General features: G+C 38.1%; 1 protein-coding gene across 1 annotated transcript; it reads right to left on the bottom strand.

The window, feature by feature from the left end:
* Positions 1-7,792: 7,792 nt before the first annotated feature.
* Positions 7,793-8,422, bottom strand: LOC110901449. The gene has a single exon (XM_022148280.1). The coding sequence runs from the start codon at positions 8,420-8,422 to the stop codon at positions 7,793-7,795; it is 630 nt and encodes a 209-aa protein (XP_022003972.1).
* Positions 8,423-16,383: the final 7,961 nt, after the last annotated feature.

The raw sequence follows: 16,383 nt of genomic DNA, 5'->3' as shown, positions 1-16,383 counted from the left end.
TTTAAAGCCTTTTTCGATGCGTTTAAACCCCGTTAACCTCATTTCAAGGCTCTAAAATGAAGTTAAAGCATAGGGGACCTGAAATATGCTCGAAAACATCACGGATGTCGGTTCGTTTGATCGTAAAATCGCGTTGTTCGGTTAATTACGACGGAAGTCGTAACGAACGCAAAATCGATCCAAATTAAGCGACGAATGGAATTTTTGCATGGCGATCACTAAAATAAAAATATTTTAGTGTGTACAAAAATTTTGGATGTCCAGATGTGTCCAGAACGTAAGATATGCGCGAAAATGCAAACTTACGCCGTTTTTGACACTTTTAGTCCCTGAAAGATCACATAAGCATGTTTTCGCACACCGAACCGCTCAAAGCTTGTTTCTAAGCTATGTTTAGGTTATATATGGTATGTTTAACTTATGATCAAGTTCCGGACTATTCGTTACCTTACGAATCGGTATAGTTTCGCAGTTTTACGCAATTAGTCCCTGCGATCGAATAAACTTGTTTTTGCCATACCAAACCTTCCAAAACTTATTTCTAAGTTATGTAAAGGTCATTTAAAGTATGTTAAGCCTATTTCACTATTCCGGAGTGTTTGTCGCGCTAAACTGATTACGTTTACGCACCAGTGCGCATATAACTTTCCAGAAAGCGATTTAAAGCTCGGAATTGAACAAGAATTGATATGTGCAAAGGATACACATATTTATACAAATCCCAGGTATGAAACACAATGTTTCATAGGTTTGGCATTTGTTTGGTGTTCGTGGTGACACAGGTGTCACAGTCTCCCCTACTTTAGGAAATTTCGTCCCGAAATTTAATTCTAGAGGAAACTTGTGAAGACAACTGTGATCGTTTCGCTTTCAAGTGAATCCTTCGTTTCCCGAGTAGAACTCTAGGTCACGTTTGGATTCTTAGCGAATCTGTTAACTGCCAAAATGTCCTTGTTGTAGTAACAAAAACATGGGGTTTCGAACAACGGATAGGAGAATGTTTCCTATGAAGACTATTATAGGAAACTCGTGTGTGCTCGAAATCAGAGTCGGAGATTACAAAATAAAATGTCATTGGCCAAGGTCCATGACTTCTAGTAATTTAAATAACGCTACTTTCGCAATGTAATATGGAACACTTATATATAGGAAGTACCAGCGGCGTATCCACCATGCCCTTTTACATTGCTCCCGTCTCGTTATTCTCATCACTATAGGTCTTAACACATGACAAAACTTGCTGTGGTTTCTGTGCACTGAATTCCATAATTACGTATGCATCCATAATTACGTAATTCCTTGCACAGTCCGCACAGTTCATCTCATAATGTGTAGGGTAAAATCAATCGAATAACCATGAAATGACTTGACTAGACCACCAAAGGATCTTTTTAACTAGATCAATGAACGATCCTTTTAACCAGATCAACACATGATCTTCTTATCTAGATCGTCGTATGATCTTTTTAAATAGACCATTTAAGGGATCTTTATAACTCGGAACCAAATAATCGTTTTGAATCAGTACTTTGGAATCCAAGGTTCTTACTATTTGCATAGAAGCCCCTTAAGGATTTAAGACAGTACTTTGAGTATCCTTCTGAGAATCTAACATATGAAAATACGGAAGATTCCACCAGGACTTAGATAACAAGCTTTGGAGTTACACATAAACACAAAATCACCAATTTGTGTATTCGTTAATTTAATTATTAGCTCGTTTGTGAATTTGAAGTACACTAGAAATCCAATCACGGAATTCAATTAGTACTTTAAAATGTCCTCAAGAATCTAACTATGAAGATAGGAAGATCTTATAAGGATTTGGAATTTGTTTCTGTCATGTTATAACATTCGTATTAGGATAAATAAAGAATCCAATTAAGGACTTACGATAGCACCTTTATCAAATCAAAGATTTGAAATGGTACTTTCAAGTATCTGATTAAGAATTGCACCTGTACTTTGTTTCTTAAAAGAAACTAGTACTTAGGATTTTTGGGGAGATCACAAATGATCATAGAATGAAGGAACCACAAGAGTAGTTTGTTCTGGAAAGAACATGGTTCATTGGTGTTGATATTGTAGGGGTATGCCAACATACAATCGGATCAGTTTTGGAAATAAAATTGGAACAACCATTTTATTTATAATAACTGAATTGTCCCAAATGTCAAAAGATAACAAACAAAGGAAATACAAAAGACTAATTGTTCCCTGCTGCGTTGCCATTTGCATTTGCCTCGTTTATGTTAAATGCTCGTCCGCGCGCTGGATTTGCATTAATAAGTCTCGGGCAATTGTTCCGGTAGTGAGTAAGATCACCACAGTTATAGCACGATCCAGGTGGAAACTGTGCTCGAACAACAGCAGGATTTGCAGCATTTTGGTTTTGGATAACATGACGGCAGGTTTCGACCAAATGTCCCAATCGCCCACAGTGGGTACACTTGAGACACGGTGTTTGATTCACATGATGACGGTTGCATTTGTTGCACAAGGGTGCAATACCAATATAGTTCTTCCTAGCACGAGGCTGTGCTGGTTGATTTGGTGCAACCTGATCATTCTGAGCGACTACTGCGAAGTTTTGTGAAGCCTTACGCTTCTTCAACTTCTTAGAGGACTCGGTCTGTTTATCCTTTGGTTTATCTTGTGCTGTCTTGTCAGATGGTCTTGGATCGCCTTTTCGGAAAAGCTTACCCTTCCTGATTTGAGATTCAGTCAAGGTGGCAGATAGTTCAATGGCTTGTCTGACGGTAGTAGGGTTACTGCCAGTAACAATATCCTGAACTGGATCAGGAAGGCCATCGATGTATCTTTCAATTGCCTTATCCAAAGGCGTAACCATGGTAGGACATAACAGACTCAATTCCTCGTATCGATCAGTGTAGGCTCGATGTTCACCGCTGTCTTGTTTGAGATCATCAAATTCCCGTTCCAAAGCCCTAAGCTCATGACGAGGACAGAATTCCTTCATCATTAGAGCCCGAAGCTCTTCCCAGGTTTGTGCCATTGCTACATCGGCACCTCGATCCCTCATTATGCCATTCCACCATGTGAGTGCTCTTTTCTGGAATACACTTGACGCAAACTCAACTTTTCGCTCGTTTGGGCATTGTACATGACGAAACGTGCTTTCGAGACTCTCAAACCACTGTAGGAGTCCCGTGGCCCCTTCAGACCCAGTAAATGCGAGTGGCTTAGCTGAGTTGAATGTTTTAAAGGTGCACTGAACATTGTTATTGTTATTGTTTACCTGATTTATCTGGGTGATAAGGTTCGGGAGTACAGCAGCGAATTGCTGAGCGATTAAGGCTGCCAAGGCGGCATCCTGAGCTTGATCACGTCGAGGAGGCATATTCTAAAAGAGCAAAGAAACACGAGGGAAAAACAAGTGAGATGTCATTGGATATTCAAAACTGGATGTTTAAGAATATCGACAAGGCATAAGGATTGTGACCATTTGTTCGTTACTTAAAACAAACAAATGACACCATGACAAATCAAAGTAAATGGGTCAACATAATGTATCACTGAAGACATGCTCGCCTATAAGTGAACACTCACCCCAAGAGTTCCCAGGTAAGAGTGACTGGTCCGATACTGCGGATTTGTACGAACACTCTAGCCTTAGACAGAAAACTCAGGGTACAGGCATTCACTCTTCCAGTTTGCACGTGTTCACATTATTTAGACCCAAACTTTGACGGGATTTTGAAAACTCAAAAGGCACAAAGCTAAAGATGAATCAAACTGGAAGGGTTCAAAACCTAGTAATCAATCATCCAAGGATAGATGATTAATTTTCGAAGCGGATTTGTTATTGTGTTCTCGTTGTGGTTATCACCTAAGGATAGGTGACATGTATTGTTTTAAGACTAAACACAAGATAACTTGTGATAGGGTCCTAGGAAGGTTATAGTCTAGGTCAAAGCATTACTAATAACCTAATTCCCTATAACCATTGGCTCTGATACCAACTTTTCTGTCACACCCCGACCACGTAAAACAACAAAACGTGGCGGAAACGTCGGGGAGTGTTGTAACAGAATCATTGTTTCACAACCATGGATTAAATAGTTTTGTTTTATTAAATTATTGAATTCAATGTTTTGGTACAATTTAAAATAAAACAAATAATTGTTTCTCAGTTTTAAGTCGCTAAGGCACAAGTCCATCCTATATGTAGCGTGCATCAACAATCATCACATAGCAGTACCTGAAACATATATGAAAATATGGTACGTCAGCATAAAAATGCCTGTGAGTAACATAGGATTTTGTGTATTAGATTCATGGCTTTAGATAATATGAGAAAAGGTTTTATGTTTTTCAAAATAGCCATGAATCTAATGTAAAAGTTTTGTTTCTGAAAATGTGTCGTTTTGGAAAACGGGTTTATAGTATAGACAAAATATACTTTGGTTTTGAGAAGTTGTACAAATAGTATATCATAGTATACTTTAGTTTTGAAATAGTTAAATGGATAGTATATCAAAATATACTTTAGTATTTAAAATAATAGTTTCGGTAGTATATCTCAAGTATACTTTGGTTTAAGAATAAAAGTATTGGTAGTATATCAAATTATACTTTGGTTTATAAATAGCATATCAACTATGCTTTGGTTAAACAGTAGCATATCAAACTATGCTTTAGATAGTATATCAAAATATACTTTAGTTTAAAATAATAAAGTTGGTAGTATATCAAACTATACCTTGGAAAATAGTAGCATATCAAACTATGCTTTGGATAGTATATCAAAATATACTTTAGTTTAAAATAACAAAGTTGGTAGTATATCAAACTATACTTTGGTAAACAGTAGCATATCAAACTATGCTTTGGTTTAAAGATAGCATATCAACTATGCTTTGGTTTAAATAAACAAGTAGGTGTGTTAAAACATATGTTGGATTTTTGTACATAGTATATCAAAATATACTTTGGTAGATCACATTTGAGAGCACATCAAACTGTACTTTTGTAGTATATCAACATATACAAAGAGAATGTGATTTGGTATTCAACAAAGCCTTAGTGTATCAAACTACACTTTGGAGACTATAGAAATACCACGAAGGCAATTTCTATTTGGTTTAAATTTGGTTTCTGACATTCCATACAACAGGAATGGGGTGTCTAGTCCTATAGCGCTATATCATACTACCAATCGGCTGGGTGAATGTATAAAAATGGGTACAATCCAACAAATAGTTTTATAAGTTTGGAAAATCAGTGTTTAAACCATGGGTAATTGTTTAGTTCGTCAAAAGAATATGTATTAAGCATGTGTAATCATATAGTTTAAAATCAGGAAAATAACAGATAGGCATATATGTTTCACCCCAAAACAATTGAAAACAGTAAAAGAGGGGACTATGTACTCACTTGAGATTGCAAGTATCCTTGATTAAGTGTCCTAACAAAGCTCGGGAAATCAAGGAATCAAGTGGCACCTAGTATGGATCACTATATTAAACAATCGGATCCTAAATCGGAAGATAGGATAGAATGAGGTTTTATAAATCAAATGAGTATTTAAACTCATATGGTATGATTTAATAGTCCCAACATTCTGATTGAAAGGCCTACCTAAGTGCTTTTGACCCGTTTCGACACATTATGGTAACATAAGCCACTATAATGCGTCGTTTGCGTAAAACTAGGTTCGGATGGTTAACTATGTGCTATGTCAAGTCTTACATGCCCAATTATCCCTAACATGTTACTAATTCAGATTATATGTCAAAAATATGTTCACATAATCAAAATACGGATTTTAGCTTCAAAAGGGCATTTTGGTCATTTCCTATGGGCATACAAGCTAACTAGCATACGACTAACCAATCCTATGTGATCATAAGGTATAACCTCAGTGGTTATTCCCTATGCAACTATGATCACTAACTAAGCTTGGTCGGATCTTAAAGATTGACCAAACGGGTCGGGTTCGGAAGTATAAGCGGTTGTTTAGACCGCTTACCTTACGACCCTAAACAAGCACAAACTAATAGTGTCGAGTTAAACATGTCAAAACATGTCTAACCTACTGATTTGGTATCAAAACAAAGCGTTTTGATACTCTAAAGTAGTTCCGTTGCAAAATGCGTGCTAAAACGCATTTTGACCGAAACTTTGACTCGACACTACAACTAGTTAACGTGGTAATCAGCGGTTATAATCACGAAGGATTATAACTATCGTGATTACAATCACGTGTCAAAGTTCAATTGAACCTTGACTTGACCAATTGATGGTCAAAACCGAAAGTCAAACTGTTGGCCAAACGTTTGACTTTCTGCACTACATAAGGAAAAAGCAAATAAAAGAATGAAAGAAGGCTCACTAAAGTCCTTGCTATCTTTTCTACTAAGAAAACAAGCTCCCAATCAGATGAGAAAGCTCCCCAAAGCAGGTTAGAGAAGAGAATAAGAGGAAATGAGCAAAGAATGAGGAGGTTTAGCTTGCTATTTATACTAGTTGATGAAGAACAAGATCAAGACATGTGTTTTTCTTAGTCATTAAGCATAAATCCTAGCCATACATGTGTTACAAGCTGATTAGAAGCCTTGGTGAATACACAAACTTGCTCACCACACAAAGAAATTGCACAAACAACCCCTGAATTTGCAAACTGTTGCTGAAAATGATGTTTCTGCCCAGATGAGGCACTCGCGTAGCGCTAGTGCATAGGCCATAGGGCTCGCGCTACGCTAGCGTGTATCAGGTTCAGCAAAGTTTCAAAATTGACAGAAATGGTCCCTGCACGTGTTTAAAGCCTTTTTCGATGCGTTTAAACCCCGTTAACCTCATTTCAAGGCTCTAAAATGAAGTTAAAGCATAGGGGACCTGAAATATGCTCGAAAACATCACGGATGTCGGTTCGTTTGATCGTAAAATCGCGTTGTTCGGTTAATTACGACGGAAGTCGTAACGAACGCAAAATCGATCCAAATTAAGCGACGAATGGAATTTTTGCATGGCGATCACTAAAATAAAAATATTTTAGTGTGTACAAAAATTTTGGATGTCCAGATGTGTCCAGAACGTAAGATATGCGCGAAAATGCAAACTTACGCCGTTTTTGACACTTTTAGTCCCTGAAAGATCACATAAGCATGTTTTCGCACACCGAACCGCTCAAAGCTTGTTTCTAAGCTATGTTTAGGTTATATATGGTATGTTTAACTTATGATCAAGTTCCGGACTATTCGTTACCTTACGAATCGGTATAGTTTCGCAGTTTTACGCAATTAGTCCCTGCGATCGAATAAACTTGTTTTTGCCATACCAAACCTTCCAAAACTTATTTCTAAGTTATGTAAAGGTCATTTAAAGTATGTTAAGCCTATTTCACTATTCCGGAGTGTTTGTCGCGCTAAACTGATTACGTTTACGCACCAGTGCGCATATAACTTTCCAGAAAGCGATTTAAAGCTCGGAATTGAACAAGAATTGATATGTGCAAAGGATACACATATTTATACAAATCCCAGGTATGAAACACAATGTTTCATAGGTTTGGCATTTGTTTGGTGTTCGTGGTGACACAGGTGTCACAGTAACATCTCTCATTACCCTGCTGGTGTTGCCGTTGGTTCCGGTTTGCAGGATATGGGCTCCTACAGTCTCTAGCCATATGTCCCAACTTCTTGCACCGATGACAACACGATTCCGCACATGACCCGCTGTGGTGCCGTTGGCACTTGCGGCATCTCGGCTTATTCCCTAGGTATCCCCCATGATTTTGGTAGTTCAGCCCGAGTTTCCTGTGCGGTTCCCATCATATAGAGCTAGGACCCTCACCTTGGTACTCACCCCAAATATACTTGTTACTCATTAGAGCATTTGCATTGGAAGAGCTATGCTTGGGCAACTTGCCCTCTTCCACCGCCTGATCGGTGAGTTGGTGCGCCAAACGAACAACTTGCTGGATTGTGGGAAGGTTGGCCGCACTCATACACCCTTGGATTTCCGGGACCAAGCCTCTGAGGTATAGCTTGATTCGCCTAGATATGGGTTGTGACATGTTAGGACATAAGGCAGCCAATTCGTTGGACCTCTTTGTGTACGCCTCAATCTCTGATCCTTCCATCTTCAATCCATAATACTCTATTTCAAGTTTCAGAATGTCGTCCAGGTGGCATAATTCTTCCTTAATCAAATCCTTGAAGTCGCTCCAGAGGGTGGCATTCGCGTCTGCCAAACCGAGCATCTGAACTTGTGCGTTCCACCAAGAATACGCTTTCCCTTGCAACATGACAGTAGCGTACTCTACTCGTTTGCCAACAGGACTTTCACTTTCTTCGAACGTATATTCGATTCTTCGGATCCAGTGTAGAAGGTCGATTGTCCCTCCAGTGCCATCGAAAGTGGGAGGTTTACACTCCAAGAACGCCCTGAAGGTGCCCATGCGGGATTGGGTGTGCATGGGTTGACTCCCTGATTGGGTTGCTAAGGCTTCAGCAATCCGTTCGTTAATCAAGGTCGTCAGCTGACCCTAGGTCATGTTGAGACGCCCACTCATGATCTTCACATCGAGGGGAACACAGGTAAGAATGTATCGCAACGTGCGTAAGTGTGGGGTGACAGAAGAGAGTAAGCACACAAGGTTTAAATAGCAATTATCACGTTAACTAATGCACAGAGTAAACTATCTAACCGACAATATAACATAAATCATACCACCTATGGTGTCGAGTCTTGCACGTGGAGCGAAGCGTCGTTGTGGATCGTTGAGCACTGTACCGGTTATAGTCTGGTTATATCAAAAACTTTTCCCTTTTTAAAACCGAGTTCACTATAACCAATGGCTCTGATACCAATCTGTCACACCCCCAAAATCCACCATGCGGAGTACCACCGCTTAGAGGCGTGACGTGACCAGGATCGAGCCACCAATCATATTGAACAACGTATTTAAGTAAATAAAACCAACCACAATACAATTGGTGACCAAAAGCCAGTTAACCAAGTTTTAAATTAAACAGCGGAAGCATAATACGTGATACCAAAATATAAGTTCATAGTCCATAAGTTTAAAATCCAAAACGTAGATTTAATAAGTTCATAAGGATTAAGTGTTTATTACGGAACATGACAGTCCGTACACCACAACGACTCCTTCCTCGTGCAAGCTCCAAGCATTTAGCGACCTGTAAGGCATGTAACAACGAGTCAACAACAAAGTTGAGTGAGTTCACGTTTAGTTGGTTAGTTTTAAGTTGTTTCTGAAAACGTGGTTGTCTTTCGTTGGCGTAATTGCCGTGGGGGTTACCCCGTAGTTGAAAGTAAGATTAACCAGTTCATTCTTTATTACCCAAACCATTTCCATGATTAGTGGGGGCTTCCCCATGTGAACTACTAGACCGTATGGTATCGACTACTACGCAAGTAAGTTGTGCCCTACATCAGTGTCTATCATCACTGATGGTTTGCCATAGTCCATTAGTACACGCCCGTCTGACTGGCACGGTGTGAGGTTTGTTAAACCTAATAGCGCTATTAACTAATGACCCGCTCGCCATTGGCCTCGGCGATTAAGTCGATATGAAATGAGGGACTTATGATAGAGTTTTGTCTAGTAAGTTTAAGGTTGTTGTCCAACAAAAGGAGGATGAACGTACGTAGTTCTCCCAAAGAGAATACGCAGGATTAATACTGGCATCCTACCCGAGGAGGATGGCCGTACATATCCTACCTAAGTAGGATATGTAGATTCCGTTTTAATTCTTTAACCCATTCCCAAACCACCGGGAATCCCATGCCTTAGAAAGTGTGTGAACTCACCTCGGTTTGCTCGGTTAGATTCTCAATATAGCTAACAGTCAAGGTCGGTCAATCACGTCCTAGTATGATTTACCAGTTAGTCATTTAGTGGCTTTCAAATAGAACACAAATTTCCTACACGTATCTATCACATAACATGCATCACTTTAACGGTTTATGCCCTCTAAGTTTCCCATCCATTCCCCACTCAAAATCAAACATACGATAATGCACATAACATATATAACATGTTAGATCATTCACGGATAGCATACTCGACATTTAGACACGCAAGTCACAACTTATCTCAATTCAGCATTTATATTCAAAACCGGCTGTTTTCGGACATTTTAATAAAATAGTTAAATTATTCCAAAAATTCCCATATTTTTACAGGATGTCTTAAACGTTCCATATTCTATTGTGTAAAAATATCGGGGTCCGGTTAATTACCAATATTTTATAAAAATTCATGTTCCGGACTGAACTCAGATTTGTGTATTTCTGACCACAGTCCACAGAACAATTTATTAAAAATTCATCGAGTGTCCGATTTATGAAATTCCAGTGGGGTAATTACATATGCATCGGTTGTCATCTACTGTACAAATTTCATGGTCCGATTCATCACAAAACTCAGGTTATGACTGAAAGTATGACACCCATTTATTGCTGTCAAAATTCAGCTTAAGTTGCTGTTACAAATTAACACTTTAAAAATAGTAAACGGAGTCCAAAAATTACGATTCTGGTGCCATTAGAACCGTATTTCATAATAACATATTTTAGACTCAAAATATCGGTTTTTCGTTAAGTTTATGACCTGTTTACAGCCAACTGAAGTTGGCTGTAAAGTATGGACAGATTGCTGTTTTTGGTCTCTAGCTTACTAGTTTGTGTTCGGTTGATCCCGTTAATTATGTTTAGTGACTACAACAACATCACACATCAATAATAATCAGCAAGACATCAAATCATCAACCAAGAATCATAATAACACAAGATCTACATGATTTATACACATAACTTCTCTTTATCCACACTTTAACATATTATGTTCAAGACTTGTTCATGAGCTTTAATGTTTCTTAACTTTTTATCATTCTAATGTTTATTAACCACTTAAATAACATAAAGAATGAGTGGATCCAAGTTCTTACCACTAGCTCAAGGCTAGGGAAGTTCGAGTGCAGAAAAGTGATGGTTAATAGCGAATAGAGAAGGTCCTTCAACTTACGAGAGCTCCAAGCTTCGTTGTGCACCTTCTAACACATGAATGGAGCTTGGAAATGGATGAAGATGATGGTGATAGAGTGGTGGTGGTGGCGGTTCTAGTGAGCCGAGAGGGGAGAGGGAGAGATGAGAGAGATGGTGTGAGGTTGAGTGGTGTAAGAATGAAATGATGTAGTAATCTTAGGCCATCCTTATAAAGATCTTGTCCAATATCTTGCTCACTAGATCAAGCAAAATCTATTAAAATAAGGAAACAAATCTTGGGGAGATATGGAATGGTATGGTGATTCTTACACACCATGCTTATAAGGATCTCAAGATCTCAAACTAATATCTTGTTCACTCCCTCAAGAAATCAATCAAATAAAATATAGAATAAAATCTCATGGGCATGGGGGTGGGTCCCTTGTGACCGATTTCATACATGGGGGGGGGGGGTTAATTGTAATATTTTGTAACTAATTGGTAAAGGTTAGTTAGGTTGTCATGTATACACTTACATATATTAGTATGTTGATATTTAGGGGGTGTTATGGTATACGGGGATCATGACTAGCCAAAAATAATTAAATAATGTGTGTGGCAAAATTTTAGTGTCCCGGGTAATGTCCGGTTGTCCGGTTAGATACCGTTCCGTTAAAGTTTTTAATTGTTCCGTAAGGTGTCTTATATATATATATATATATATATATATATATATATATATATTTTCGTAACACAATTAATTCCTAACACTTAGGAAAATATTCAGGACCATTTAGTAAATTTTCTGCACATGACTAGTAGGTTAACAAGCACATGTAAGTATGACACAATAATCAGGAAACAGTTAAGTAATTCAACACAGTCACTAAGCACTTTAATTATCATTAAATAATCGTACGGATACATGGAATTATGTGGGTTGTCACACCTGATCATAAAACAACTTTCAAAAATGACAGTTTAGGTCCCTGTTGTGGTTTAAGGCCATTTCCGACATGTTTAAGGCCCGTTAAGCCATCTTTAACGCCCTAAAATGATGCTTAAACATTGTGGACATGAAACATGCTCAAAAATATGCCGGATGTCGGTTCGTTTGGTCGTACGATCGCGAAGTTCGGTTAATTACGACGGAATGCGCATAAGCGCGAAAAACGATCCAAATGACGCGACGAATGGATTTTTCTCATGGCAAACACTAATGTGACACCTGTGTCACCAAGACCATTAAAAAAATACCAAACCAATGAAATATTGTATTTCATAGTTGGGATTTGTATAAACATGTGTATCTTTTGCACATATCAATTCTTGTTCGATTTCGGGCTTTAAATCGTTTTCTGGAAGGTTATACGCGATCTGATGCGTAAATATAACCAGTTTAATGCAACAAACACTCCAGAACAGTGAAACAGGCTTAACATACCTTAAATAACCCTTACATAAATTAGAAATAAGTTTTGAATGGTTTGGTATGCCGAAATCAAGTTTATTCGCTTACAGGGACTAAATTCGACAAACTGCGAAAGTATGTCAATTTGTACTGTAACAGACGTTCCGAAACTTGATCATAAGTTAAATATGCCCTAAATATCCTTTACATAGCTTAGAAATAGGCTTTGAGGTGTTTGGTGCGCAAAAATAAACTTTATGCTCATTCAGGGACTAAAAGCGTCAAAAAGTGCATAAGTTTGCATTTTCGCGCATATTTTACGTTCGGAATACTTCCGGACATCCAAAAATTTATGTAAGCATTAAAATATTTTATTTTAGTGTTTGGTATGATAAATTCCGTTCGTCGCTTAATTTGGATCGTTTTTGCGTTCGTTAGGACTCCCGTCGTAATTAAGCGAATAACGCAACCGTACGACCAAACGAACCGACATCCGTGATGTCTTTGAGCATATTTTAAGTTCCCTATACTTTAATATCATTTTAGAGCCTTGAAATGAGGTTAAAGGGGTTTAAAAGTGCCAAAAAAAAATCAAGTTTTACAAGTGTAGGGACCATTTTTGAAATTTCTGGCAGATTCAATGAACCTAGTCCATTTTGAAGTGTTAATGGTTTTCACCCATGGTTTTGCAAAACCATGGGATGGTATTCAATGAACATAGTCCACATTAGGGGCTCCCATGGTTTTTGAAAACCATGTGCCCACATGTAAGGTCTAGATCAAATCACGTTTTTCGACGAACGATCTTAACGGTTCAAGGAAATCTATAAATACCCCTCACCCATTTCATTCTTCCTCACATTTGAATCTGATTCTACACTCTCTAAGTGGAAGTATATGCTTCCTACCTGAGAGTGAATCGGGTTCGAATCTTGCGGGGACCTTCTGTAAGTATTCTTTCGCGTTTTTCATTCGTTTTAGCGTTAAAGTCAAACTGCGTTTGACTTTCTACATTAACCAGTTTATGGTCAATGCGAAGTTCGTTTGAACTTCATAACGTGAGCGTAATCACGATGGTTATAGTCCCTAGTAACTATACCTACTGATTACCACGTTATCTAGGCTCAGTGACGAGTCGTAGTTTCGGCCAAAATGCGTTTTCTCGCGTATTTTGTAACCAAACTACTCTAGGGTATTAAAACCGTTTGTTTTAATACCAAACCTGTTTTCTAACTTTACTAAACATGTTCTAGCATGTTTAGCTCGTCGCTTTTAGATTTGTGCTTGTTTAGGGTCGTAAAGGTAAGCGATCTAATCAATCGCTTATGCTTACGAACCCGACCCATTGGTCGATCTTTAGGATCCGACCGAACACATTAGGTGACCATAGTTGTATAGGGAATAACCTTCCGAGGTTATACCTTATGGTCACGATGTTTAGTTAGTTATATGATAGGTAGTTTATATGCCTTAGGTAAATTACCAAAATGCCCTTTTTACGCATAAATTCATTTTAAGTCTATGTAACAAAATTTTTGACATCTAAACTGATTTAACAACAATATTAAACATGTTAAGGCATATCTTGCTTGTCATAGGACTAGTTAGGCATTCCAAACGCGTTTTACGCAACCGACGCGTTAAAGTGGCGTAAGCTACCTAAACGGGTCGTAATGGGTCAAAAGCACTTAGGATAGGTTTCGTTTTAGTACGTAGGCTTTGTTAAACCATATTACATAAGTTCCCATACTTATTTGGTTTACGAACCCTTGTACTACCCGATCCTCCGATAGGTCCGTTTATTAATGTAGATACCTATATAGGTGTCGTTTGATTCCGTGATCTTCTAGCTTTGCTTGGTGGTTATCCTAAGACTTCTAAGCACCCTTAAGTGAGTACATAGACCCCTCTTTTACTGTTTTTCAAACGTTTTGGGGTGAAACACATGTGCCTACTTGTTACTTTCATGCTTTTCATGTTTTCGCATTATATACTTGCTATGTTCATTAGTACATTATTAGTACATGATTTCATTATGTTTTTGCTATGTATGTCCATTGTGTGCATACTTAGTACATCGTTTTACATGACATTTTCATGCTATATATGTTTACCATACTTAGTACATCGTTTTACATGACATTTTCATGCTATGTATGTTCATCATACTTAGTACATTTTACATCACATGCTATGTATGCCCGTTGTGTGCATACTTAGTACATCGTTTTACAAGACATCTTATACTTGGTATCATGCTATGTATGTCCATCCGTCGCATACTTAGTACATTGTTTGTGCATTCTTACCTATGGTTTGGTTGTTACATATTTCACTTGCCATACATGACATTTTGTTTACACATTACTTGATTGACTTTTGACAACGGTTTAGACATGGGCACTTTACATTGGTGGTTTATGTGGGTAAGTGATTTGAGTAACGAGACGTGTGTAATGTGATACAAGCATGGTGGATACGCCGCTGGTACTTCCTATATATAAGTGCTTGTATTATATTACATGGCGTAGCGTTATTTAAATCGTTCATTTGGATTTATACATTTTTACACAAATAACATATTTTTCACAAGACATTGTTTTACAAAACAGTTTGTTTTATACAAACTCATTTTTACTTGGTTATTCATTTAACCTTACATCATTCTTTTAACTATACATATCTATCATCGATTTTCAAACGTTTTATAAAAGCAAACACTTAAACTGGATTCATGACAAGTTTTTGGTTAAACATTTTCTTAAACCTAAGTCATGGATCCTATTTTTCATAAAACCTATGTACTCGCCGGCATTTTTATGCTGACGTATTTTCACATGTGTTTCAGGTACAATAGTTGATGATATTTGATGATGATATTGATGCATGCTCACATAGGATTGGACGAGACCTTAGTGACATTAAAAGATGCAAGACTAGTTAATTTTTGTTATGTTTCTTTATTGTTAAGACATTGTAACTCATTTAATTCAATAAAACGAAATTTGTTTAATCCATGGTTGTGAAACAATGATTTTGTTACAACACTCCCCGACGTTTCCGCCACGTTTTGTTGTTTTACGTGGTCGGGGTGTAACAGAAAAGTTGGTATCAGAGCCAATGGTTATAGAGAATTAGGTTATTAGTAATGCTTTGACCTAGACTATAACCTTCCTAGGACCCTAACACGAGTTTACTTGCGTTTAGTCATAAAATAATACCGTCACTTATCCTTAGGTCACAACCATAACAAGAACATAAATTTGATCTGCCTTGAAAACTAATCATCTGTTCTAGGATGATTGATTACTAGGTTTTGAACCCTTTGTTATAAGGTTTCGAACCCTTTAAGTTTTCAAAAATTCCGTCAAAGTTTGGGTCTAAATAATGTGAACACGTGCAAACTGGAAGAGTGGGTGCCTGTACCCTGAGTTTTCTGTCTAAGGCTAGAGTGTTCGTACAAATCCGCAGTATCGGACCAGTCACTCTTACCTGGGAACTCTTGGGGTGAGTGTCCACTTATAGGCGAGCATGTCTTCGCGATACATTATGGGGACCTATTTACTTTGATTCAGCCTTTGCGTGTCGTTTGTTTGCTTCGTGGTTCAAACAAATGACCATCACCCATGCTTTTGGTCGGTAATTTCCTATTCTTACCCAATGCCGTTTCACTTGTTTCTCTCTCTTGTTTCCCTTTTAGAATGCCTCCACGACGCGACAATCAGATACCTAATGAAGAACTGGCAGCTATCATTACGCAGCAAATGACTGCTGCAATCCCGAACATCGTTGCTCAATGCAACCAAGCTCTCAACAACAACAATGCTCCCTGCAACTTCAAAACGTTCAACTCAGCTAAGCCATCAAAGTTTTTTGGGTCTCAAGGAGCGACTGCACTCCTGCAATGGTTCGAGAGTCTAGAGAGCACCTTCAGAGATGTTCAATGCCCAAACGAGCGAAAGGTAGACTTCGCATCTAGCGACTTTGAAAAGCGAGCT

The sequence above is a fragment of the Helianthus annuus genome, chromosome 9 (assembly GCF_002127325.2).
Source record: "Helianthus annuus cultivar XRQ/B chromosome 9, HanXRQr2.0-SUNRISE, whole genome shotgun sequence".
In the NCBI taxonomy this organism is placed as follows: domain Eukaryota; kingdom Viridiplantae; phylum Streptophyta; class Magnoliopsida; order Asterales; family Asteraceae; genus Helianthus; species Helianthus annuus.
This window is presented reverse-complemented; position numbering and strand designations above follow the sequence as displayed.